This window comes from Solanum tuberosum, unplaced genomic scaffold (assembly GCF_000226075.1).
Source record: "Solanum tuberosum cultivar DM 1-3 516 R44 unplaced genomic scaffold, SolTub_3.0 scf00191, whole genome shotgun sequence".
Lineage (NCBI taxonomy): Eukaryota > Viridiplantae > Streptophyta > Magnoliopsida > Solanales > Solanaceae > Solanum > Solanum tuberosum.
The window spans coordinates 522,234-550,072 of record NW_006239117.1 but is presented as its reverse complement, the minus strand read 5'-3'; the positions used below and the strand labels follow the sequence as shown (position 1 = coordinate 550,072).

The 27,839-nt window shown below is 34.4% G+C and overlaps 3 protein-coding genes across 7 annotated transcripts in view; 1 reads left to right on the top strand and 2 right to left on the bottom strand.

The window, feature by feature from the left end:
* Nucleotides 1-19: 19 nt before the first annotated feature.
* Nucleotides 20-13,590, bottom strand: LOC102583328 (probable protein phosphatase 2C 60). Of its 4 annotated transcripts, none has more exons than XM_015312227.1 (13): nucleotides 13,405-13,520; nucleotides 11,397-11,482; nucleotides 11,005-11,293; nucleotides 10,139-10,264; nucleotides 9,076-9,139; nucleotides 4,589-4,697; nucleotides 3,481-3,634; nucleotides 2,886-3,011; nucleotides 2,513-2,636; nucleotides 2,323-2,399; nucleotides 1,798-1,850; nucleotides 1,589-1,643; nucleotides 20-441 (listed from the first exon to the last, which is right to left on the bottom strand). In XM_015312227.1, exons 4-13 carry the CDS (start codon nucleotides 10,253-10,255, stop codon nucleotides 208-210), a joined length of 1,113 nt encoding a protein of 370 aa, XP_015167713.1. In that variant the 5' UTR covers nucleotides 10,256-10,264; nucleotides 11,005-11,293; nucleotides 11,397-11,482; nucleotides 13,405-13,520; the 3' UTR covers nucleotides 20-207. The 4 variants fall into 4 exon arrangements, with proteins under 4 accessions (XP_015167713.1, XP_015167714.1, XP_015167712.1 ...); XM_015312228.1 differs by having other exon boundaries at nucleotides 11,005-11,250; XM_015312226.1 differs by lacking the exons at nucleotides 11,005-11,293; nucleotides 11,397-11,482 and adding an exon at nucleotides 13,555-13,590 and having other exon boundaries at nucleotides 13,405-13,476.
* An 8,524-nt stretch (nucleotides 13,591-22,114) lies between these two features.
* LOC102582997 (AIG2-like protein) lies at nucleotides 22,115-24,939 on the top strand. Its single transcript, XM_006355145.2, has 5 exons — nucleotides 22,115-22,320; nucleotides 22,973-23,045; nucleotides 23,821-23,913; nucleotides 24,393-24,476; nucleotides 24,570-24,939. Exons 1-5 carry the CDS (start codon nucleotides 22,193-22,195, stop codon nucleotides 24,660-24,662), a joined length of 471 nt encoding a protein of 156 aa, XP_006355207.1. The 5' UTR covers nucleotides 22,115-22,192; the 3' UTR covers nucleotides 24,663-24,939.
* A 1,354-nt stretch (nucleotides 24,940-26,293) lies between these two features.
* Nucleotides 26,294-27,839, bottom strand: part of LOC102582665 (L-arabinokinase-like) — a 15,496-nt gene continuing 13,950 nt past the window's right edge. For both annotated transcript variants that reach the window (XM_006355144.2, XM_015312225.1), the window contains 3 exons: nucleotides 27,540-27,611; nucleotides 26,779-26,982; nucleotides 26,294-26,473 (listed from right to left, as the gene is read on the bottom strand). In XM_006355144.2, coding sequence (XP_006355206.1) covers nucleotides 26,351-26,473; nucleotides 26,779-26,982; nucleotides 27,540-27,611 — 399 coding nt within the window. In that variant the 3' untranslated portion in view covers nucleotides 26,294-26,350. The remainder of the gene's footprint in view (nucleotides 26,474-26,778; nucleotides 26,983-27,539; nucleotides 27,612-27,839) is intronic.

Genomic DNA, 27,839 nt, shown 5'->3' with positions numbered 1-27,839 from the left:
GACACAACCTAGAAGTCACTTGAGTAAACAATTGGGTACATGAAATAATTAACATGTGGTCAAGTAATCTATACAATCCATTCCAGTAATTATAATACAAACGCAATGACACACAAAACCAGAAGCAAAATATATGTCCATACAGATTAAAACAATCATGTACAATTGCAGACTTGGAAGTATCAGATCCAAAACGGCGAGCAAGGGCTATGAACTAGATCCACTCTCTGCTGGTATTGTTTCAGTGTTAGTGGCCTCACTGGGAGCAGGGAGTTTCTCGTTAGAAGCTGGGAGTTCTTCAACTAAAGAAGCCCCAGACTGAAAAGGTTTCTTGAATTGCACCAAAATCATTGTCATGTTGTCACATCCTTCACCTCCAGCAGTAGAAGGCGCTAAACACCTATCGAGAACTCTTTCACATACTGCAGAAAGCTTGCTTTCCTACAAATCAAACCTTCTCCATCAGTCTGTATTTTAGAGTGTACACAAGAATATTTTATCTCTAGTCTTCACTTTAACGGAAGCCCTAGCCAATGATATGAGAAAGCCAGATCAACAATTCCTACCCCCCACCCCCCCAACAAAACCCTGAGTAAGCAGACACCAGGTGCCCGATAAGGCAAATGAGTTATTCCTATACATTCCAAGGATAATGATGATTCAGTTTTACTGATTCATGTAAGTAATCACTTGAAAGCAATTGAAACACACTGAGCTTCATCAGTTGGGCGAACTCTTTTTGCCTTGCAGAAAATAATACTATTTCAAAAAAGTGCATGCATGTTTTGACTTTGTTCTATTTATTCACCCATTTCTCAAACATAATAAAAAATCAACAGCCAAATCGTTCAGCTACATGGGACCACACATGAACATAATAATCAGTACATAAGCACATAATAAAAAATCAACAGCCAAAACAGAAGCCTTTAATATTCTATTAATAGGCAAATAAATGTCAGATAGTACAGGTCCTTCATTATTGCTTTACTAATTTACTATGCAAATGTTTACAGATTGCCACAGAAAAATTAGTGGAAACATAATTCGATTTGTCTCTCAGGCTTTTGCCACTTTTAATAGCAAAATGGTATCATGTAAAATGCAAACAACCTTTTTTTCTGTGAACTATTCCTATATCAGGCTTCACTAGTTGCAATGTCATTGTTATGTACATACAACCTTCCTGAAATATAGGTACCTTCTGACATTTTTCAGCATTACTTCTTCTACTTCCATATATATATATACCTTATTTTTTACTTCTGCTTCTATTTGGTATGATTATGGCATAAGATGAGTTTAAATGGAGAAATACGGTCAATGAGGATTTAGCTGGCCCGGACACCACGGTCGTTAAAAACTAATTTTAAAAAAATATGGTCAATGAGGATTTATATAGCTGACTGAGGTGTAGTTGTAATTTCTAATTGTTAGTCTTAGGCCATTGATACCTTCCAGAAACCATAAATATAATTAACTTTAGATGACTCAATTATCCCATTATTTAATAGCTGACTTCCCAAACAGGACTTTCATCAAAAGTTAACACCAATTCAAATGCAGAAAAGTGTGCTCTCAGACTGACCGACTTCAGCTGCTCGTGTATAAAATCCACCAATTGCTGGCTGGACATGCAGTCCCTGAGAAGACACAGCCACACAAAAATCAGATATGTAAACAAAAAAATTGTTAATATGAAATCTGAAAATCAACCGAGTAAACTATGAAGAACATCTAATATTTTTGTCTTGAGACCTGGTTCCCAAATATAAAAGAAGAGTCTAGAATGCATACCATATACCATCACAAGCTAGCACAATAAAATCATCATCATCACACAACTCAACCTAATCAGAGAACAGAGCATATCAGAACATGTTTTTGAGAAAGGTAAAATTAGCAACATTACATGTTATCAAAGGAACGTAGGAAAGAAGCGCAGAGGATGGGTGGCTGGGGGTTGAAGGCAAGTGAGAAAGAATGAATCAATCAATCCTCAACCCCAAAAGAGTTGAGATCAGCCATATGAATCATTGTAGACTATATATATTCTCCTCTTTTATCTCAATATCGGCTTTATATTATGATTTTCATGCAGAAGTTAGAAACACACTTTAAGGGATAACGGAAGATAGCCTAGAGACGCATGTAAAGAAAAAGCTGTTATTTAGTGCCTTGTTGCTTCTTGGCCCCAGAAAGAGTAAGATATGTTGCCAAACAAACAAGAAAAATTGGATCCGACTTTCTTGAGAAACATTCATGTCTCGAAGTTATCATTAGAACAAATTGTGTGATATATGAAGAACTGAAGGAACGTACAGTGTTTATATCTGGATTAGCAGTTACAACTTGCTTCTCAGCTGGCAAAAACTTGTTCTGCTTGAATTCCATGTCACCTGCAATTAATTTAAAACGAGCCAAATAACATTAGTAAAGTTTCAAACTGCTTTTTCATGGCAGCTAGCTTTATAATAGAATATTAAAGGTCCACAACAAACAGGAATAATACCTATAGCTCTTGCAAGATTTAGACTTCCATTCACACGTCCTGCATGAATAAAACCACCAGCTTTTAAGATTCTCTCTCTCTCAACCTCAAGATCAGGTTTATGATCCCTCGATAAATTGTATGCCTGCAAAAAGGGGACATATTTGATATCCGTCCTTTATATTCACGTTAAGGTTTAAACAAGAAAACTTTAACATTACATCCTATTGACAATATACGCATCCAAATTGGGGCCACAAGACTATGACCCAGAGATAGCTAGCACAAAGACGTGGCATGCTGGGCTAGTACAAAAGTAACTTTAGACACACAAAATATCCACTGTCAGAGGAGAAGAAACATTCTATTAAATATCTAAAAGATGGCACATTACCTGGCCCTTCCTTGAAATGACACAGCGAGAGTCACCAGCATTTGAAACAATGAGTTGGTTCTCTCTAAGGATTGCAACACAAGCTGTGCATCCAGAAGTAGGTCCAGAAAAATCAGAGTGAGGCCCCTGATATCAATATCACAAACACTTAGCCACAAACCAATTAAACAATGTCTACAACAATAGTGATGTGCAGATGCGGCGAGGTGACATGCTAAAGTACTATATAAGTATGGACAATTTCAGGGGAATGATCTCATTATTACAGCTTTGCCCTATTTCTAAAAGCAGTAAGTGTTCAATTCAATCATTCACTTATTGAACAGGGTCAACTTTGATGCATGGTTCCAACGTCTTAGTTTAGAGTAAGTATCCATTTATAAACTTCCTTCCCTTACCTCTAAAAGGAAGCACTAGTAAGAGTACAGTAGTCCATGAAAATTGTGAAACTAACACTTGGGAAGCTTTAAATATTCTCAATTAAATACCCCAATCTCCATTGCAAAATGGTTTTATCAACTGAAAAGATAAAAAGGAGAGACAGGCACGTTATTTTATTTCATTGAAACTCAATATCCTCAAGCACATCAGGTACCTCCTCAAATGCCCAATCATCAACATGGCTGTTTCCATCACCATTTTTTGGAGACCAAATAAGGCCCTCTATCATACCCGTGAACTTGTTTAATTTATCCCCCAGTGCAGCCAGCTCTCTCCATCCTCTCTGACCACGCATCATCTCGTCCATTCTGCACCAGGAACAGAAAAAACCCGTCTCATAACATACTTTGGAAGCACAAAAGCAATTAATGATTTCATAGTGCAAATGACATCCATGCAGATGTAGCGCAAGGTAGGGCATAACGAAAGGAAAATATGTGTATAGGCGATGATACCAATGGGATTATTTAGACATGTATGTTTTACTTATATGTAAAGTGGATCACAACAAGTCATGTCATTAAGATTTAAGGGTAAACGGGGATCATAAGATCAAATGGTTTCCAAAAGTGTTATAATAATTTTGAGACATACTAAAAAAATGTGTGCCACATAAAATGGATGGAGTGAGTACTTCTTACCAAATTCAAAAATATGACAATACAAATGCCACATCAGTTTTCCATTTGTTTGGAAATGTCAAGGATTAAATATGTTGAGTGATAAGCACCATCATAGTACCCGTACAAGCTTTCAACTTGTGGGAAAAGAAATATAAGGAATAAAATGCAATTTCAATGAAACAGGACTTAAAAATATCATCTACCAAATACAAAATATTAAATTATTAATATAGTCAGTGAGTCAGCGAACAATTCAAGTAATCTAACCCAAACAGGAGTGAGTAATTCTCAATCTATTCCAATTTTAAACCAGAAATATCAAATGCACAGAGCAAACTTAAGAGTATATAGATCAAAGTTGAAAATTACTACAACAATGAACACCACTAACATTAACTACTATGTAGCTACAAGGAAAGTAGTGTATGTTTTCATGAATCCTTCCTAGTAGCCTTCTTATCCCGTACCTAAAAAGGATGCTACTTGAAAAGGGGCATTGAAAACATACATGCAGAATCAGTCTCTGTTTAAATAATTAAACATTAAAAGAAAGTAAATAATTCAACACTAAAAGACACCCATAGAGTTCTCAGGATGTTATATAGTCAATTCTAGAACCCAAAGCCTCAAGCAATTAACCTGAAAAAGGCTTTCTGGACCGAAGTTCCTATATCACCATGTAAATATGCTTCATGCTTGAGCACTTGTTGATGTAGATACTTGGCACAGAATTTAGCAACAACTTTACCTGTAATTTATGAAATGTTCAGTTATATGGTTAGATCAGGAAGTCGCAGGAGTAGTTGCTTAAAATGTTCTTCAAGATGCTTCATTATAGTAGCAACCTTATCTTTCTAGAGCAGGAAAAGTATCAAAGACTAAAGTGTCTACTGTTTAATAAGCATAAATAAGAACTTGGATTTGAATTGGTACTTTTGGGGATATCAAAGCTTCTTTAGTAACCTCTATTGCATGAATAAAATTTCAAGCCTGCCAGATCAAATCTATTGCAGTTACATCCCTAACACCACCATATAAAACAAAGAATAGGGAGTACAGGCAGGCAAGGGTAACAGATAATACAGCTTATGCTATCATTCTAAGACCTCCAAATTTACAACTCTCAGGCTCACCTTCACAAAGGAACAATAAGCGAACAACCATAATCTAACAGTGGAATCACCCACAAACATGAAGAATCACATAAAACAGTATAAACTAAATGAAAGAATAGAACGTAGGAATATAGTAGACCCATGACCAGATTTCAATTCTAAAGAATGTAGCTTCAGAGGGGACAAATCATCAGTTTATTGAAGGAATGAAAAGGATAGATGTTAGTGTCATGAGTCATGCATTAAGAGTCGATATCCCCATTGAAGGGATATTGCTTATTCAAGCAGACATAAATATTATCTATATGATCAAGTAATAGGATAAACGGCATCAACTTGTCCAAACTAACATTTCCCGAACTCCTACTTGAAACCTGTTATATTAGGTCATTAGGCCTAACTCACATCCCAAAAGTTGGCTCAAAGGGAGGAGGATTGTCCAAGCCTTATAAGGAATCCACTCATCTCATTAACCACCAATCTGGGACTTTTGTCATTCTTTAACGCCCCACCTCATGCCCAATGCTTAGCATCTGGTGCGTGGGCAATTTTTGATTTTTTGGGGCAATTTTGATTTTTTGGGGGTCCCAACATTGGGTGAGATGGGCCCTGCTCTGATACCATGTTAAATTAGGTATTAGGCCTAACTCACACCCCAAAAGCTAGCTCAAAGGGAGGAGGATTGCCCAAACGACAAACGTTAGGAATCCATCCATCTCATTAACCACCAATGTGGGACTTTTGACATTCTTTAACAAAACCCACAAACAGGTTACCAAAGATTCAAGTTCACTGCTCAAATAAGAGAAAAGATTCTGATACAGTCATAGCACGTCTCCTTGAGTTTATTTCTGAACAAACATTCTCCTAACTATAACTTCCAGTTTTAAACTACTACCTAAATATCTACCACAGAACACTTCAGTTGCCTCATTGAATATCCAACCTGATGATATCGGAAGATCCTATCTTATTTTTCCTTTTTCCCCTTAATTGACCTTGAAGTATCCTCTTTCCACCCATTCTGAAGAATTGCAATAGCTTCAAAATGTAAAGTATCTTTTGATGTATTGTGAAAAAACATTTGGGAAATGTGTCAGCAAAAGAGGACAGTGAAAAAAGCAAAAATGAAAGCACAAATTGCAATTCAATGTTCATTTTTGCAGAATAATTTGATGATTTTTTTTATAACCAAGAAATTCACTGAGGGATGACTGGAAACTCAGAAGATAATGGACCCACCCCTATACTCGTTCCCACTGAATTACAAGGCCTTGGTAATAGCAAGGTTTGAACTCATGACATGCGCCAAAGCCACACATCACATGTGGTGCTCTTACCACTGAACCAAAGCCTAGGGAGCAATGGTTTTGATGAATTTGATTGGTGTTGTTAGTGAAATGGGAAAGAAAGGAAAAAGATCAACTTGTCATTTCTGCTGTGCATGGCAGCATATGTGGTAGAATTTAATGTTGTTCTAAGAATTAATAAAGAAGGAATTATTTTTGGGAAAAACTCCTCGCAATTGTTTGCTAAAATATTCTCAGTCCATATTGTCAGCTTCAAACCTTTTGAAACCCCATAGTTCAGCAACAGAGTAATGAAAGCAGTCACATGTGTATTTCCGTTGTCCAATGGTAAGATACTCAGTTTGGCTAATCCTACTAATAAAGCTCTGAACCCTTTTCCTTTGGCTCTGCCGCTATGTGGTTTGCGCTTTGGTCTTCTTCCTTCTATCTCTTTCACTTGCTCTTCAGTTTTCTCTCTCCCTTTCTCTTCAATATTGTTAGAATAGGATTAAGATTGTAAAAGGTATCCTATATGAAAAAGGATAAGTCAGCTCCAGGCAATGGACTACTCTTCAAGGATCGAGGCCATGAACAGATCGTTGGATATTCAGACGCAGATTGGGCAGGAACACCATTTCATAGACGTTCTACATCTGGATATTGTGTTTTAGTAGGAAGTAATTTGGCATCCTTGAAGAGTAAGAAACAGAATGGGATTGCTTGATCAAGTTCAAAAGCAAAATATCGAACAATGGTTGTAGCAACTTGTGAGCAGTTGGATCAAACAGTTGCTCAGAGAATTAAAATTTTGGAGAAATCAGTCAGATGAAACTTGTGTAATAATCAAGTGCCACTTTATATTGCAACAAATTCAGTATCTCATGATAGGACTAAGCACATTGAGATTGACTGTCACTTTATAAGAGAAAAAAATACTCTCAAGAGATATTGTTACAAAATTTGTGAAGTCAAGTGATCAACTTTTAGATATTTTCACCAAATCCCTCACTGGTCTTCATAATAGTTACATCTGTAACAAGGTCGGTACATATGACTTATATGCACCAGCTTGAGGGGGAGTGTTAGAATAGGATTAGGATTTTATATAGTGTCCTACATGGAAAAGGATTGAGCGTATATTATATAAATAGACTCAATGCAATAATGTAGAATACACAATTTAATAACTCTTTTCTGTTATGTTTATTGGTTAGCTTCTTCACAAAGAGTTTCTCTCTGATTTCAGTTCCTTTCACAGCATCTGCCTTTTCCCTTCGAGCTCCAACAAGAATCATTTTTTCATTCTAAAACTTCTGTTGGCTAAGCATGAGATTCTTGCTACAATTTGTTCAGGTTTGTTTTTAGCTTATTTGCAGTTATTTCATGTGAATTTCTGTTTAAGATGTAGCAATAAGCCAATAACCATATTTCTTTTGTCTGTTGTGTTTAAATGACTGTAGATTGATTTTTCTCACAAAATTTTGATTTGCTACTTACTGTTTTTTTTTATAACCATAGTGTCCGGGCTAGCTTGTGTGCACCTCAACTAATTCTATGTGGCCTCTGCTACCTCCCACTAGCACAAGTATGGGTAACTCTGTCCACCAAGGCTTGGACAAATGGGAAGAAATCATCTAGTGTTTCTGCCTACACTGGAATTAAACCTGAGACCTCATGGTTCTCAATCCACTATTTGATTGGCTACTTACTGTTGTAAGCGCATTTGAGTTACAGTTTTCCGAGGAAGCATATGCATGTCATGCTTTAGCCAACAGAAGTTTATGAAATTAAAAAGAGAGAGATATCTTGCTGAAGCTCAACAGGAAAAGACAAACGCCGAAGGAAGGAACTGAAATCATAGAGAAATTCTTCGTAAAGAAACTATATAACAAGACATTGAAGAGCAGAGGAGAAAGAATCTCACGAGAGTGAGTAAGAGAGAGAGAGAGCTGGACAGCAGAAGACCAAAGCTCAGTCAGAGAATGCACAACGGGGAGAAAAGGTTTTATTGCCCAACAATAGGACTAAAACCCTTCTGTTGTACTAATCAACCTGGTATTGAGCGAATCACCATTATTTCAAGCAAGGATCCCAGATTGCTCAAAGTTGTCCTGAAAAAAAACCTTTTATTACTTTCATAAGTTGAATCATCACAGGATCTACACAAGAAGTTGGCAAATTACCAACTTCTTCTAAATGGAAATCCACCACGGGTCACTTGGGATCTACATAATCACTCAAATGTTACAAGGTACCATTATCACAAATATTACACAGTGCAATTTTCTTAAAATTAATAACCAAAGCACTAAAACGATAATGTGTTTCTGCCAAGATCAAACCATGGCCTTACTGACAAAAATAGACCTGAAAGAACGTAAAAGATATCTATTGCAAAATGTCACCACATCCCACTATATAATGCTTGATGCATAAGAACCACGATTTCATGGCTCAACTGTCCAGCTATGAGCATTGTCAAGTCTCAATACCTAAGAGTTCCTTACTGCTCGAAAAAGAAAACAGGTTCCTACACCAGAGGTAAATACAAGGAACACAATACAAATTATGAAAATACAAACCTGTGTTCCAGGTAAAATTTCCTTAGCTACACCAAATCATGTTTTAATTTATTATATTCCTCTGTTAGCTAAAGACAAGTTTTCCCAAGCAACAATGTATAACATCCCAATAATAACCCATGTACTGACAACATACATACCTCCGTGACCATCGTAGACACCAAAAAAGGATGTTGAAGTATCCAAATCAGGTATTGCTGCATGCTAAACAAAGGAAAGGGACAAAATGTTAACTCATACATGTTGGATTATTGATAACTAAAACACTATGATAAGACAAAGACTAAGAACATGTATCAGATAACTATGTCAATGAAAAGCATATATTAGATACTGAAGGCTACAATAAGCATGTATTAGCTACTGAAGGCCACTATAAGCATGTATTAGATACAGAAGGCCACAATAACATGAACAATATGATATAATATTTAAACTGATACAAAGCAAATACCATAATCTGAGTCGATAACAGTTCCAACTCTTATCTGTAGTGCGATTTTGGAATACTGAAGATAATTTTACCTTGACTAGAATTAATCAAATAACTTGAGCCTATTCTCTTTCACTGGAAGATTCTGCCAGCTTTCTTTGACTTATTTATTCTTTTCTATTTTTTATATTTTTGAGAAGGAGTCTAAACCGACACGTGAGATGGACTGCAGATAGATCATTAAGAGGATGAAACGTTAACAAGCATAATAAACATTGTGTAGTTCCACTACCAAAGCTTTCCACTATGTTAACGTTTTATTAGTCTTGTACTGAAGCAGTAGGCAAAAACAAAGGCAAGTTAGTCAAGACTCTTAGATGACCATGGTAGTATATATCAGTTTAACTTCATATCACACGTGAGAAGACCAGTCAGCACTGAAGATAAACCAATTCTACAGCTCAGAATGATGAAATGACTAGAGAAACAAAAGTCAAACAAAGTTTAAACAAGTCACATTGCTCAAGTCTGAAAGCGAACAAGCAACTATAAACTTAAACACATGCCCTATGAACTGTTTAGACAAGCCAAAATCCATACTTTTTCCCAGATAGAAAGCTGTGAACATATAGTACGTATGTGTGTTTTTCCTCTTGGACATTTATTCTTTTATATTGTGTCATCAAATTAAATAAAAGCAAGCAAGTTATTTCCATTCCACAAATTACATCACAAAACATATAACTAAAGTAAGTGGCAGGGATACTCACAGCATCTTCCATTGTTGCACGCCATCCTTGCATTGATGATAAACCATATTTTACCCTATCATTCCCACCATCTTCTGAGAATTTCTCTGTTTTGGGGGAACTGAGGTATATACCCATCACTTTTAGCTGAAACAGAGAGAAGCAGGACATATCATTAAGACAAACACAGCCAAGTGGAACTTATAATGGGAAAACCATAGGCAGTGAACTTTTATCACCAAAACCACTTAGAACTAAGAAGGAGAAAATCAGAATCTTCTGGCCAAACATCTAATTTGGCAAAAGCATATATAAATCTTTTTTTTTTTTTGATTTGCACCGGGTGTCCGAGTCTCTTTGAGCCCCGACTAATCCCGGGGGTGCACAGGCCCTCGGCAAGGAGTTTCCCGCAAGTGCACCACGGTTAATTCAGGTTTTACCCAGTCCGATGGCCCTCAGAAATTGTTTGCACCCAGTGGGTTTCGAACTTGAGACCTTGAAAGGGAGCAAACCCCAAGGCTCAAGTCAATTGCCAGCAGGCCAACCCCTGAGGGTTACATATATAAATCTTAATAATGACGTATACAAACAAGTAACAATCTAGCGAAAAGATACAACAGAAGAATCACGAAAGCAAAAGATGAAAAAGGAAAAGAACTCATCCTGAAAAGAAAACTACGCTAAGAATGCCTAAAGATCATTCTCCAACTACTTCATGTGAAGAACTTTCTGATGCAGAAGGTTTCGTATAAACTTTCATGCACAGAAGAGGAACCAATGGTTCCAGATTTCCCCGTGCAAGAATATTAGAGAGAACATTAGCTATTTTTGGATCTTACCTCCAGACAGAAGTTCATTAATTTCCATCTTAAGGGAGATAATTTCACCTGGAGAAGAGAATGGCAGCTCACTGTCCACACTTTACAGGTTCAAGCATCACGTTTACTGGCTGGGATGAATGTCCAAAAGTGTCTAACGGCAGCTCACTGTCCACACTTTACAGGTTCAAGCATCATGTTTACTGGCTGGGATGAATGTCCAAAAGTGTCTAACGGCAGCTCACTGTCCACACTTTACAGGTTCAAGCATCATGTTTACTGGCTGGGATGAATGTCCAAAAGTGTCTATCTTGCCTAAATAAATTTGCACATAAGCATGCACATATTTTGTTGGAATCTGAAGGCACTTAAAGGCAAAATCCAGTTTAGATTTGAAACTATGTGATTCAAGGAAAAGGGTTGCAGTATACTGATTGTGGTAGAAGCTGTGGAGAAAATACCTTGGACTCTATGGTGAAATTCTATCATGTGAAGGAACTTCCTTGGGCTGATGATCTCCATAGTGGAATTCTATCAAGTTGAGGTTCTGAAAAAAGTAGCTTTAAAAAGATGGAAGAGCTGGATCTCCGGGAGGAACATGGGTGCCCAAAAGGAGCGGAAATTGAGAAAATCAGTTTTACCTTGTCCGAAGACATTCTTGGGGAAACGAAAGTAGAATTTTGTGACACAAAAGAGTCAGCAAAAACGACTCTCCCTTTGCCGCATTATACGACACCATTACTATTAGACCGTACAACAGATCTTGCTTTGACTATGATCTTTCAAAAGTTCTAAACCTATAATCATTAAACTTGTGCTTTGTAGTATATTTTGTAATTTCTAAGATACTTTAAATAATGAATCGATATCCAAATTGAGGTTAGAAATTATATGGTATGACTATCATGCTTCAATCTCCATCAATATTTTGGAATGGAAGGAATAGATATTTCAAGTTGCAAACTCAAAATCGGAAAAAGAAAAAGACACCTATGATCCTGCTAATTGGGAATTTATAATTTTCAAATGTTACGCCACGATACTTAATGCTTTTATGGATAAATCAATCGCTTCAAATAAGAGCTGCAAGAGGACTCTTGCGAGGTGAGCACTTATGTCCACTTCTACTTTTCACTGATGACGACGAAAGGATGCCAGCCTTCTGAACAATGTTGTTATGTGAACTGGCTACAATTGTTAAAAAATAGGTCTCTAGTACAGCTCCTCTTTTTCCTACTTGAAACTCTTATTTTCTAATGATACTATACCTTTTGGGAAGCCTCAGATTCTCAATTAGATGTGCTTCTTTCTTTTCCGTTTTCAAAATGACAAGTCTCGATTTGTGTCTGTGTGTTTGTGTTTTTTTTTATAAAGTGACAGATTTGACTAACTCAATTTAGGTGTGTTAGAGTCCTCTGGTGTGTTCTGAAGCTATCAGGGTTAAATATCATCTAGCTAACGCCTAACAGCAATACTGAAATCCTACTGGATGGATCTGGATTGCTTAGCCAGTTTACTTCGGTGCTCAGCTCCGTATACCTTTCCGGTTCTTGCTCTAGAGCATCTTTAAAGCTTATATCAGTTTGACATGTAATATCAGTAAAAGTCAAAGAAACTACATTTATCCACAAGGGGGAAGACAACGTCACCCTTTCACTGTTCCAGCTTCAACTGTGAAATAACTTGACAAGATCAAGAGGATCTATCCTCAAGTAGGTTGGTTAATGATGAATTTAAATACCATTTCATCAACAAGTGCTAAGCCTACTCAAGAAATGCACATTTCCTCTGGTAGATGGTTAGAAAAATAACATATGATCCCAAAAGAGCAGGAGTCATATCAGTCATATATCGCGTTAAATCGGTCAGCTGGTTCACCAAAAACAGCATAACGTTTCATAGTGTTGGTTTTCAGAAAATTCAGCACAATATAACTGCCCCAACTGCCCTAAAGGGAACTACTTTATGACCAAAATATCTTATCTCAGCTCGACACTCATGGATAATGCGCACACCCCTCTACCCTCCTCCACCTATACACTAAACCTCGTGCAACAAGTGAATTGATAGATAGATTTCACCCCATGTATTTCAAATCCATAACCAAAAAATCAAAATCCATTGCACCTAATACACGAAAGCAAATAAACAAACTCAAATCCCTGATCATATCAACCTTACTTTCTGATTCATTTCAAACACACTTGGACAAAACAATATAGTAACAATTAGAGATCTTAAAACTCCGAAATTCAAAATGCCCATCTTAACTCCAAATTGAAATCAGTTCGATTGAAACCACTACAAATACAAATGACCATGATAAACCTTTCATCTTCTTCTAAATACACAATATTCATAAATAGACTACTAATTACTGAAAATTCAGAAATCAAACGCAGGAAAACACATAAGAATTGAACACAAAATTGAGAAATCAAAATAAAGATTAGAGAGAAGGGAACTAACGAGTAGATTTGGGCGGAGTTGAGGGAAGATTTGTAAATCCGGACAAAGTGCGAGACGGCTCTTCTCCTTGTCCTTCACATCTAATTAATTAAATTAAATACTGAATTAACAACTATGCAAACAGTAGATAATTAAGATTTAATCTTTCACCTCTTCCTTCTTCATTGCAAAACACAATCAATCTCAATTTGTTCCTTTGGACAATCCCATAAATACTTTTCCGAAGACTTTTGAATTTTGTGATTTCAGCTAATGTGGAAATTAAAAATTAAATTTATTTTTAAAAAATATAGAAAAGGTTTAGATAAATAAATTGAGATGAAAAAATAAAATAAAATATTATTTCTATTTTTGAGGATTTATATGTGATATTATTTGATTTGACATTTAATTAGTATTTTTAAATTTGTTTATGGGATGGAGTTTACCTAAAATGCTTTGGACCGTAAATGAAAAGTGTAGATTTATGAGGCGCTTTAGCATAAATTTTGAATGTGTAAATGTAAACTCCGGACGTAAAGGTGTACGACTTGTGCATTAAATTTGATTTTTATTCTTTTGAAATATTTTTTTATATAAGTTATGTGTTTTATTCTTGGCGTAATCATATTTATACTTTATGCTATTATGTTTTTATGTTGTAGTGATTTTTTTTAAAAAAAATATATGAATAAATAACGAACTTTCATCAGAAAATGACCCTGATAAAAATAATTTGTTATATAATCATGCCTGAAATTAATAGAATAGATATTTCATAATACTATGATCAGAGATCACTTTTTTCATTTTTTATCATTGCTTTCTTATACTTTTTATCCTTCAACTTCTATGAAATATATTAATACTAGGTAAATTATTCCTGCTTCGCACGAGATTGAACTATTTTATTAATCTTACATATGATCATTCGATAATATTCAGATTTTATATACATGAATTATATTGTAAAGAATATTTTTATCTCAAGTCAAAGTGCTATATTTTTTAATTTTTGTTTTTGGTATAGAAAAATTATGAGTGATGGAAGATTTTAAGTATAAGAAAGAAGTCTAAGAAAATATCTATAGAAATAGTTGGTCAGAAGTAATGAAATTTGCTAAATTTCAAAAAGTTATAAAGAACAACATCAGACATTAAAGAAGAGACCAAAAAATCTCGAACAACAACACTCCAATGGAAGAACATAATTAACTAAACTCAAATGGAAGACCTTCAGCTCTTTTCTTATGAACCTCCATCAATCTGTTTTTATTATAGTATGACGTATCATGTATATGTTAAAAATGAACCCTAAAATTGTTAGTATCATAAATGTTTTTCCTCTTTGTCTCAGAGTAGTCATTACTGTTGCTTAGGTTTCATATCACCAACCCCAACTTATTTGGAATTGAACCATAATTATTGCTATAGTTATAGTATGCAGTTACACAGAATTAATGCAATTATCAACCAAGCAGTAGATGGCATCTGAATGGAACTGTTCACAACTGGATATTCAAAATCAAATTTTTGACACATAACATATTAAAATCTCACAACATAATTTTGTGAGCACTTGAACTCACAAATATCCACAAATAATAATAAAGAAAACCTTATTTTCCTAGCAATCAAGAAGAAAAAAGTATGTTGCTAAACATATTTTTCACAAAGATAGTCTATCGGATTGTATCCAAGTTTACAGTTCACAAATTTAATTGAAATAATCCAAAAGAAAGAGTTGTCACGTCCTTATAAAAAACATTATCAAAATAAAGAGTCTAGCACTACAATAAAAATGATCTTTAACAACAATTAATAGCTTAACTGCCGCTAATATGTATTTTCAGAGGCAATTGGTACTCTATATAAATGTCCCTAAAGTTTATAGCAACATTGAATCTAATGACAATTAGTTAATGTCGGTAAAGGCTCTAGAACTCTTCGGTAATGTACATATTTATTGCCTATAAAAATTATTTTTGTTATAGTGCATTTTGGACATTTGTTTGTTTCAAGAAAACTTGATCTCTTAATATGCCCAAAAAGAAGAGACGAAGAAATATGACAAATTACTTAACTTGCTACAAAAGAAGTGGACTAATTGTGTCGATACTAATATTCTAGGAAGAGTTCAATGACATACAAATTATTTGTACCTAACAAAAACAATCAAAATAATATACTAACTGTGGCAAGCAAAAGAGCAATCTGTCTGGTTCTTTTAACAAACTTCATTATTGATTTCGTATTAGTTATCACATAGTTATTGTTGTGTGCTATCAAATATAGCACAACCCACAATCAATTTTCCCAAAAATTATATGAAAAACCCTGTAGAAAGGGACACAAGAGAAGAAATATATCAATCATCCTCACTGTAATTTTTAACAGAGCTCAAAAAAAGTCACCAAAATAGAAAATAGAAATTGCAATAGATACATGAATCACTATGACTTACAGTAAAAGACTAAGCTTCATGAAATATGAGCAAGAAAACTTTGAGGTATGAAACACACTTCATAATAAGTTTAATTAATGTATTTGAATTCGACTCACCTATAGCAAAAGAAAACCTACAATTAATAGTGGCAGAAATAAAAGTTTTGTTTACTAAAGAACTAAATGTAATGAATTTAACCATTTCAACAATGTTATGAGTTCTGGAATGAGAGGTGCAAGAGTAGTAATGTCGCATTACAATCAAAATCAATTTTCTTTGTTTATATGAAGAAACCTGTAGAAAGGGACAAAAGAGAAGATCAATTTTCAATCATCTTTGCTGAAATTTTTAACAGAGTAAAAAAAAGTTACCAAAATAGCAAAAAGAAATTGTCATAAATCCCTTTATTTATAGACAACAAATGGTAGTGTGAACAAATGATTATTATGTCTTTTCGAAAAGGTCAAAACTCTTTGGAAAAGTTACAACCCTTCGGAAATGTCACAACCTTTATGTGAATAAATACTTATTGTACCTTATCGGAAAGGTCACAACTCTTTGGAAAAGGTACAACCCTTCGAAAAGGTCACAACCTTTCATAAAAGTTATAATTTTTCATAAAAGTCGCAACTCTTCATAAAAGTCACAATTTTTCATAAAAAGTCACAACTTTTCATGAAAAAGGAAGGCTAGTTTTGAAAATAAATAAATTAAAAGGGAATTCTTGTTTGTGGTGGCGCCACATAGACGATCCTAGAGTTCTCGTTTATATATATATATATATATATATATTGTTGTAAGAAAATGAAGGATGCCACTTGGAGACTACCAATTTAGTGACTTTCATCACTTATCATGGTGTAAGGCAAATATGCATGCCATGTGGAAACCATCTTTTGGGAAACTATCAACACTTGGCAATTAGTAGCCAAGTTATACATTTGTACTTTAGCTTACTACTATAAATAGCTACTACATTTACAAATGTAGTGATATAGATTGAAAGACATTACTCTCTCCATTGCTCTCCTTTTTAAGTGTGTTAATCTTAAGTTTATTAAGTAATTATTTTATAATACGTTATCAGCACGAGACTCTGCCAACTTGAGCTACTCTAAATAGAAAATATGGATATGCCCCAAACTTCGTTTGGATCAAAGATCAATCATGAAGATATTTGTGTAATTGATAATGGAACAACGCACGCCATATTCAAAGATGAGAAATACTTCTCTTACTTGTTTAGAAGAAAAGCAAATGTTACTACAATTTCTGGTAATTCAAACTTAATAGAAGGCTCCGGAAGAGCTACTATATTTCTGCCTAAGGGGACAAAACTTGTTATAGAAGATGCATTGTTCTCTTCTAAATCCCCATGAAATCTGTTAAGTTTTAAAGATATTCGCCGAAATGGATATCATGTTGAGACAATAAATGAAATGAATGTTGAATACCTTGGTATTACCAAGATTGTCTTAGACCAAAAATATGTGTTGGAGAAATTATCAACTTTATCTTCTGACTTATATTATGCAAAAATAAGTACAATTGAAACACATTCTATCGTAAACCAGAAGTTTACTGACTTAAATTTTTTTGTGCTTTGGCATAACCGAATAGGTCATCCTGGATCAATAATGATGAGACGAGTCATTGAAAACTCGAATGGACATCCATTAAAGAACCTGAAGATTCTTACGAGTGATGAATTTCCATGTGCTGCTTGTTGTCAGGGTAAATTGATTGCTAGGCCATCACCAATGAAGGTTAACATTGAATCCCCTCAATTTTTAGAGCGTATACATGGGGATACTTGTGGACCTATTCACCCATCTAATGGGTTGTTTAGATATTTTATGGTCCTAATAGATGCATCTTCAAGATGGTCTCATGTGTGACTCTTATCATCTCGCAACCTGGCGTTTGCAAAATTATTGGCACAAATAATAAGATTAAGGGCGCAATTTCCAAATTATACCATTAAGGCAATTCGCCTTGATAATGCTGGAGAATTCACATCCCAAGCTTTTAATGATTATTGCTTATCAATAGAGATAAAAGTTGAACATCATGTAGCTCATGTTCATACTCAAAATGGCCTTGCTGAGTCATTTATTAAGCGCTTACAATTGATAGCAAGACCATTACTTATGAAACGAAATTGCCCACTACCGTATGGGGTCATGCTATCTTACATGCTGCAGCACTTGTTCGTCTTAGACCAACTAGTTATAATAAATACTCTCCGTCACAATTAGTATTTGGTCATAAACCAAATATTGCTCATTTACGAATTTTTGGATGTGATGTATATGTGCCAGTAACACCACCTCAACGCACTAAGATGGGCCCCCAAAGAAGGTTAGGCATATATGTTGGGTTTGATTCACCATCCATAATTCGCTACCTTGAGCCATTGATGGGAGATTTATTTACTGCAAGATTTGCAGATTGTCGATTTGATGAAACAAATTTTCCGCAATTAGGGGGAGAGAAAAAGGAACTTAAAAGTGAAATTGCATGGAAAGTTTCATCATTATCTCATTTTGATCCACATTCCCCTATGTGTGAACAAGAGGTCCAGAAGATCATCCATTTGCAGAATATAGCAAATCAAATACCAAACGCATTTACTGATTTGAAAAGGATAACTAAGTCGAACATCCTCGCAGAAAATGTGCCTATCCGAATTGATATTCCAACAGGACCATCTAATAGTGTCATAGCTTCTGAATCTCATACACGCCTGAAGCGTGGGAGACCATTGGGTTCAAAAGACAAAAATCCTAGAAAAAGAAGTACGAAAAATGATAAAGATGACACTATAAAAGAGTCTCATGAGGAAGTCCAAGATCTAATTAATCCTAATATTCTCGAAAAAATCAGTGAACTCGAGACTCAAGTGAATAAAGAACTTTCAATAAGTTCTACGGGTGATGGGATAAGATTAGATCGTTCGAAAATTACAGTGGATAATGTTTTCGCATATAATGTTGCACTTAACATTATGCAAGATAGTGAGGATCTTGAACCTCTATCTGTCGAAGAATGTCGACGAAGATGTGATTGGCCAAAATGGCAAAAGGCAATTTAATTAGAACTGAACTCACTTGCTAAACGTGAAGTTTTTGGACCTGTAGTCCAAACCCCAAACGGTGTAAAATCTGTTGGCTATAAATGGGTTTTTGTGCGAAAGAGAAATGAAAGAAATGAAATTGTAAGATACAAGGCACGCCTTGTTGCACAAGGATTCTCTCAACGACTCGGTGTCAACTATGAAGAGACATATTCACCAGTTATGGATGCAATAACTTTTTGATATCTCATTTGTTTAGCTGTTCATGAAAACCTTGAAATACATCTGATGGATGTGGTTACAGCTTATCTTTACATTTTACTTGATAATGAAATTTATATGAAAATTCCAGAAGGACTAAAAATGCCAGAAGCATATAGTTCAAAACCTCGGGAAATGTGTTCAATTAGATTACAAAAGTCATTATACGGCTTAAAACAATCAGGGCGTATGTGGTATAATCGCCTCAGTGAGTACTTGATAAAACAAGATTATATAAATGATGTCATTTGTCCTTGTATTTTTATTAAGAAAACAACATCAGGGTTTGTTGTTCTTGTTGTTTATGTTGACGACATTAATCTCATTGGAACTCCAGAAGAGGTCCAAAAGGCAATTGAATATCTAAAGAAAGAATTTGAGATGAAAGACCTTGGAAAGACAAAACTTTGTCTTGGTTTACAAATTGAACATTTAGCAGACGGGGTCTTCATTCATCAATCTGCCTATACTGAGAAAATCTTGAAACGATTTTACATAGACAAAGCACATCCATTAAGTACTCCAATGGTTGTATGATCACTTGAAGTGAGTAAAGACCCATTCCGACCTAAAGAAGAGAATGAGAAACCTCTTGGTCCTGAAGTACCTTATCTTAGTGCAATTGGTGCACTTATGTATCTTGCTAATGCTACGAGACCTGACATAGCATTTTCTGTTAATTTATTAGTAAGATATAGTTCTTCCTCTACACGAAGACATTGGAATGAAGTTAAACATATATTGCGATATCTAAAAGGGACTAGTGATATAGGTCTGTTTTATACTCACAAAGATAGTACAGATCTTGTTGGTCATGCAGATGCAGGTTATTTATCTGACCCACATAAAGCTCGATCTCAAACAGGCTATCTATTCACATACGGAGGTACTGTAATATCATGGAGATCTACGAAGCAGTCCATTGTCGCTACTTCTTCAAATCATGCTGAGATAATAGCAATTCATGAAGCAAGTAGAGAGTGTGTATGGTTGAGATCAGTGATACGTTTCATCAAAGAAAGATGTGGTTTGAAGTGTGATATCAAGGTACCCAGGTGCTCTTTGAAGACAATGCTGCATGCATAGCTCAATTAAGAGGAGGATTCATAAAAGGAGATAGAACAAAGCATATTTCACCGAAATTATTCTTTACACATGATCTCCAGAAGAATGGTGATATTGATGTACAACAAATCCGTTCAAGTGATAATCCAGCAGACTTATTCACCAAATCTTTACCAGCCTCAACTCTTGAAAAGATGGTACACAAGATTGGAATGCGAAAGCTTAACCATCTGAATCGTGGTTTTTATCAAGGGAGTAAAATACGCGTTGTACTCTTTTTTCCTTAGTCTAGGTTTTGTCCCACTGGGTTTTCCTAGAAAGGTTTTTAATGAGGCAACAAGTAATGCGTATTATGAATGTCTATGTATATTTCTTTTCTTTTACATTGACATCCAAGGGGGAGTGTTGTAAGAAAATGAAGGATGCCACTTGGAGACTACCAATTTAGTGACTTTCATCACTTATCATGGTGTAAGGCAAATATGCATGCCATGTGGAAACCATCTTTTGGAAAACTATCAACACTTGGCAATTAGTAGCCAAGTTATACATTTGTACTTTAGCATACTACTATAAATAGCTACTACATTTACAAATGTAGTGATATAGATTGAAAGACATTACTCTCTCCATTGCTCTCCTTTTTAAGTGTGTTAATCTTAAGTTTACTAAGTAATTATTAATAGAATTATAAAAACTTTTACTTTTACCCAAAGTACTTTTTAGTAATAAAATTATAGAAAATTATTTTGTACTCCAATCAAATTTAAGTGACTTATATCCACATATACATGCCCCATACTATACCTTGATTGGATGGTCGTTATATTTATGTTGTGTTATATTATTAGTCTAAACGTAATATATATTTTGATTATTATATAAATTTTTATTGAATTGTCTCATATAAATTTATCGTTGACAATTTTTTTTATTTATGTAGCAATTCATTTGATGTGATCATGCCGTTACTTTAATATTGTTTTCTCATTTTGTCTTTTCTTATTATTTAATATTCTATTTTTATCATTTACGCTACCTTTTCATAATGGCCCTACCCTAAATCCTACATTTTTTTTAGATTAGCTATTTAAATTATAGATATATGATATTATGTAATGACAAAGAACTTTGAATTCTCCCCAAAATCCCAATTTCGCGACGCACCTTCAAACTTTGACATTCTAAACCAAATCCGATATCAAGGGTACCTAAAAGGGTGAGAGTCACATATTGTGCTCGAAGCACCATGAGGCGTTATCTACGAGTCACATTATTTGAGAATGCAACCCAAATTCTATCCGAGACTAAATACAACAATACAATCTACTCCAAAAGTCATATACATTCCCTAACACTCTGTTTGGATCATTGTTGCCCATTATATTGTATTGTATCATTATCATACCTATAATGTTTGTTTGATTGTTGCTTAAAATGTATTGTTTTGTATTGTTAAATTTTGTTGTTACGTAACAATGAAATCCTCATTTTATGGAACAACTAATTCGGTGTGTTCCCATTGCTAATTAATTTCTTTTTTCCAATCATATCCTTACATAATATTTCATAATATTATTTTACCCTTTACCCTATATTATTTAATTCTAGTAAAACCTTCTACCCAAGAATAATTAAGGATATTTTAGTAAATTTATAAATTACAATATAGTATGATACAGTCAAACTAAACAATAAAAATGTTATTAAACAACAACAAACAACACAGTCTAGCCAAACATTATATTTACCCTACAATACAATACAATACAATAAAGTACAATATAGTACATAATGAAACAATGAGTAACAATGATCCAAACAGAGTGTAAAACAAAATACGATACAATACTGTAGCATAATTAACACAATTATTAGCTAAACATGAAGTGACGTTGTAGATTCAAACAAAAGTCAGAATTGTGAAATCAAAAACACCGTTTTGCCTGGAATCCCAAAAAATGGCGTCTGCCAGTAATCCACAATCCTTGTTCAATGTTTTCGTCTACGGCAGTCTTTTAGCTGACGACGTCGTTCGTGCTCTCCTCAAACGGGTCCCACCTTCTTCACCTGCGATTCTCCACAACTTGTCCGTTTCTTTATTCCTTGTTTTCCATTCTTCTTGTATATATAAATGTGTTCTTATCTTTTTGTGGTCAAATACAGTAAAAGATTTTATTTTTTTGGGGATAAAAAGACTTAAAAGAGTGAAATTCTGGAATCTGCAGAGTTCTAGTGAATGAATCTTGATTAGTGTTCAATAAATGTGACATTTTTAGTGTACCCTTTTAGCTTATGGGTGTAAAATGATGTTGAAATTTGATTTTCAGTTGATATCTGGAATTGTTTTATCTTGAAATTAGAAACCTGATAGTGAAAACACTATATGTTAAAGTTTCTTCAAAATGTGTATGGATATTCTTCATTTTGAGATGAATCAGATAGAAAATTGTGATTTTAATGCAAATTTCGTCATTCTTAGAATCAAAGTTTCAAAGTACATTCTTAGTTGTGATTCTTGAAAATATCATGTTGTAGATGTTAACAATTGTAACATTTATTAGTACATCTTACTTTGCATTTTGTTTGTTCTTTACTAGGAGTTCCTAATACTAGTTAATGAGTTTTTTTATTTTTTATTTTTGTGTGTTTACGTCCAATTTGCTCGTTGATTTTGTTGTTTCTTTAAGTAAAATAGAGTGATAGATTTTCTACGCACTGATTCTGTTGCTTTGCTTCAGCCATAGGTTTAGCATCAAAGGGTGTGTTTATCCGGCCATTCTACCTGTAGAAAACAAGAAAGTTAATGGCAAGGTTTGTTTGACATATTCCACTTGTTGTCATAAGAGAATTTACAATGTATCAAAGTACTATGTCATAGCTGTTCCAGATATGCTAAATGATGAATCACTTAATTATCATCTTAAAGTTACCTCCAAGCATCTTAGCCATTCAGCTAACATTTGAACATAATCTGATGAATGCATTGTAATTTTTTTCCTACTGTTTATCATATGATATTTGCTACAGAATTTTCTTTATCAGTGACTGAAATTGGTTATCCAAAACATGTCGAGGGACTTCTTTTGCTGCCTTTATTACAAAGTGTCCCAACATACTAGGTGAATCAATCATATAAAAAGGTAAAAAAACTGAGTGAAGCATTGATTTGAAATTAGTAACAGACTCAAGTGAGATTAACCAAAAGTGAATTGATTGATTGGCATTGGGGAAGTTAAGTTTACTTAAAAGGACATAACTTTCATCATAATTCTGTTGTTAAATGTGGAATCAGCGCCACACTATTGATTTAGTTCTCCCAATAACATTACATATATGGCTGCTGAAGGTCACTCAGAGCATAGCTTACATCCTAGTCCATTCACATAAAATTGAAGATTTGATGCACAAATGTGAGTGACCTCCAATATTGAGGTCCAGGAACTTCAGATCAATCCATGTACTATGCAATTAAAAAGTAGGAGTAAGAACAACTGCTGCTTGCAATCCCTTCTCATTGAGATCTTAACGGGAAATGTAAGATCTGACCCTCTTACTGATCTCTGATGTTTGTTTTGACAAAATGCAGGTTCTTTCAGGCATCACTGTTCCGGAATTGGATATCTTGGATAAATTTGAGGACGTTGAGTATGAAAGGAAAACTGTTGATGTTTCCCTGATGGTATTGATACAATGAAATTGTTCTTGTTATAGCAGTGGCAAATCTCAGAATGCTTGAGTGCTCTTTGAGTAGTTGTACCTTCTCCATGTTTATCTTATTGTTTAAATGTTTCTTCATTGACTAGGAGGCAGAAGTCTAGTGTGCTTGGGAGTTGGAAGTTTTTAGGTCTTTATTATCGACTATAGATGATTACAACTTCATAGGTACAACCAGCTAATCATAGTGATATCCTTGCCTATTGCTTTTTAGTTCGTTTAAGAACATCATGGTTGGCATAAATGGACCAGAATAGCTAGGTTTGCTTCATCCAGTTCTCCCACCTATGTCAGATAGTTTTGGCACTTCTGGGTATTTACTCATCAGTTTGATTCCAACATCTAGTTTGGCCATGGAACAACATTATATGAGGCATGTTGAAATCAGTTGTCCATTTGTAATGTATTTATCTGGTTCACAAGAGATGTCCATTGGCTTTGCAGGACAGTTCCGATACATTAATGGTTGAAGCATATATTTGGGCTGACCAGAGTGACCCAAATTTGTTTGGGGAATGGGACTTTGAGGTAATATGAGATCTTGTATCAGTTGCTTCTCTTCTTAACTATGATCCTGTAAAAGCTCGTTCTCGTACTTATATGAAAAAAATGCCTTGAAAGGAATGGGAACGATTGCACAAGCAAAGCTTCATGAAAATGACGATGGAGTTTCTGGAAGAACTGGAGCAGCCTAACCAAAGTGGCAGCATATAAATCCTACTGTAGGCGATGGAGTTGCTTCAACATGTAATTCAGTTTGGGCTGCATAAGTACTGTTACTCTATTACTTCTGTTGTATTATAAGCAGTGGTTTCCCTTGCCTTTTCCTTCTGGGACAGGAAGTGACAGCAATTAATCTTGCGAAAATTTCAGTCAGTATACACAGAAATTTCAAACAAAATTGGTGTTATTTGTGCCTGTACAGTCTATAATAAACATGTGACTCATCACATTTACCATTTCTTTTCTTCTAAATTCTTGGCTTTTCAAATTTGTCATTTTCTTTTTTTACCTCCCTTGGTTAATGTTATATGTACCACATCTTTATGATATACATTTCTCCTTTTTAGCTTTGAAAAAAGGGAAACAGTCTAAATTTGCAATCTGTTACTCCCTCCCTCCCATATTATAAGTCATCATTTTCTAAAAATAGCTGGACCACAATATATGTCATTTTATAAAATTTATGCATAAATTACCATATTTTGCCCATTATACCCGTGATTGATTAATTAATTAATCTTGAAAATGTATTTACTTTGTCTAACCTAGAAAATCTACAAGTAATTAATTTCATTGGGAGAGTACTTCATTCATTAATTAACTACTTTCTTTATTCACTACTTATTCTATAAAATCTGAATTTTTAGAAAAAAATAATCAACAAACAAATTAAATAAAGATGAAAAAATTCAAAATAATCTTGAAAGTTGAAGCTTCAACAAATTTTATCAAGGAAGATGACATTTCAAAAAGTTCAAAGGATGTAAAAATATAAGACTCAACCAAAACATGTGAAGGCCAAATTGAGAAAATCAAGATCCAAATAAACGAGTTATGCACCATTTAAATAAAAAAACAAATGATTTGCTGAACTAGAACTAAAATTCATTTGTCGTCTAATTTCATTATCAATAACATCAGATTCAGCAAAAAAATTTAGATCAATTAGAAGTAATGGAATTTGAATATTTTGTGATGTCGTCACGTTTGCTTTAAGAATTTATATATAAAAATATAAAAAAACATTTTACACAAAATATATAGGAAAATTGAGGTGGGAAAAACTTGATTTTAATTTTTTTGGATCAATTGGTGAAAAAATTTGGCTCCAAAAAGTAAAATTTAAATAGTCATCCAAATGCATTTATATTTTTGAAATCTAACATTTCATCATTTATAAGCAAACATTAAATAAGGGCATAAGGGTAAAATTACCTTATTTCTTAATGCAAGTGCAAATGAAAAAGATGACTTATAATATGAGACAGAGGGAGTAATAGTTGGGGCCAAATTTACCCCCTTGTCGTCAGTTCCAACTTTTTCATGTTTCAATCACAATTTTTGAAAAATATTTTCTCGAGAAAAACAAGTTCCTTGAGAATGAGGAAAATGAAGAGAAACATGTTTCCACATTGATAGTCTCCTCTCTAGCTAGCATTTAAAAGAGCAACTAGAGAGAATACTTAGCATCACTTCTTTATAACAAACACTTCTAATTAAAAAACGTCACACAAAAGTTCAAGAGACTTTTCACCATAATGCATTTTATTGAAGATATAGTGGAAGTTCATATTATATATGTAAAAGTCCAGAATAGAAAGTTTTAACATAGTGGAATTCTACTAATGATGTTACTTTTTTTTTTTTTTTTTCAAGTCCTGGAATCTATTTTGCAGAACTTAATTCTGCTTGGGAGGGTTGCGACGATGAATTTTTAGATAGCCGAACCTTCCAGCGCCAGGAGATGAGCCTTCAAAAAGAATAGGCAAATATCCTGTAGCAGCTTTATATCTGCGTTGTATCTGCACATCCAAAACAGTTGGCAAAAGAAAAATGCCTTGATGTTATGCTAAATCTATATCATCAATAGGACAGCTTCAAAAATTTACACAGTAAAGGTTCATTCAGCTGAAGAAATAACACATTTTCAATTCGTCGCGTTTCAAAGAATACATCTTTTGTGTTACAAAACTACCTTTCACTGTTTCTACAAGTGTTCAGTACGTATAGAAGGTGATCCTTTTCTTGAATTAGGTGGAATAGTAATGGTGATCCAAAATATGGAGTAACTTTGAATGGACATCCCATTAAAAGGAAGGGAAATTACCTCGAGAATTTGTTCACTGCTCTTGAGCGAATTCCTGCCAATTACACACACAGTTCCACCAGATCCTCCGCCTGTAATTTTTGCACCATACAATGTCCCTTCTCCAGATTTTGATGCCTTACTGTGCTGCATTTCTTGAACTAGTTGGACGAGCCTATTTGTTCCATCCGAACCTAGTCCACAATCACTGTAACTGTAGTGGCACTGCAAATAAAGTGCAATAGAAAGACATAAATTTACAGTGATATGTCAGATTCGTATAAAAATATGAGCTTTTGAGAATATCTTTGATCCTTTGTAAATTGGGAGAATCATTAAACAGAAAATCAGGAGTTTCTGTATTATAAGTAAACCAAAAAAATATAAGTATTAGTTTCAGAACAAGCTTTCTGTATTTGATTCAATTTGTTGTCCCTCTGGCTTAATTGCGGATCTGAGGTTCTCTGCATATCAACGCTATAAGATTGTTGCCAAGAATGACCTTCAAGCAATCCTTCAATGAGACTTATTGATTAGGAGATTAATCTTTCTTACAACAAGAAAATACAAATTTTAATTGTAACCTTACTATAATTCTTTTCCTTCAGAATTGCTTCTTTTCGAAAATACAAGGAGAAAATCAGTAATAAAGAAAAGCTAATTATGATTGCTCTTGCCTTTGAACCCCAGCTCAACATGTTATCCCAGAGCATTGACAGGGCAGAAACTGGAATACTGAAACTAAAAAAGGGAAATACAAGATGGGTTATATATCCAGATACCTGATACAATAGTTCTCCAAGAGCGGTCAGTTGATCATCTGAAGTCGCAGATGTTAGCAGCGCTTTAAAGGCCTGTCATCAATATTTCAAAGCATCACTCATATCACATATATTCTGCACATTAAGTTGATAAGTAGTTTAAATCTTGTTTAACATTAAAATATCTCTCTCATCCCATTGCATATGCCAAGTCTCACAGAAGTCCACACAAACTGGCAATTTCCTTGATCTTTTCAGGTCCAAACAGTGATTCCTAGCTTTTCTCTTCTTTTTTTTTGGGGGGGGGGGGGGGGGGTATCA

What these genes read in the sequence shown, in the direction of transcription:
- LOC102583328 (XM_015312226.1), bottom strand. An exon ending in TGTCTACGATGGTCACGGAG is followed by an intron (nt 4,698 to 9,075) that starts GTATGTATGTTG and finishes CATAAATTACAG; the next exon opens with GTAAAGTTGTTGCTAAATTC. An exon ending in TCATTTCAAGGAAGGGCCAG is followed by an intron (nt 2,637 to 2,885) that starts GTAATGTGCCAT and finishes CCCTTTTTGCAG; the next exon opens with GCATACAATTTATCGAGGGA.
- LOC102582997 (XM_006355145.2), top strand. Translation starts at nt 22,193, where the DNA reads ATGGCGTCTGCCAGTAATCCACAATCCTTGTTCAATGTTTTCGTCTAC. An exon ending in ACAAGAAAGTTAATGGCAAG is followed by an intron (nt 23,046 to 23,820) that starts GTTTGTTTGACA and finishes GACAAAATGCAG; the next exon opens with GTTCTTTCAGGCATCACTGT. An exon ending in CTGTTGATGTTTCCCTGATG is followed by an intron (nt 23,914 to 24,392) that starts GTATTGATACAA and finishes TTGGCTTTGCAG; the next exon opens with GACAGTTCCGATACATTAAT.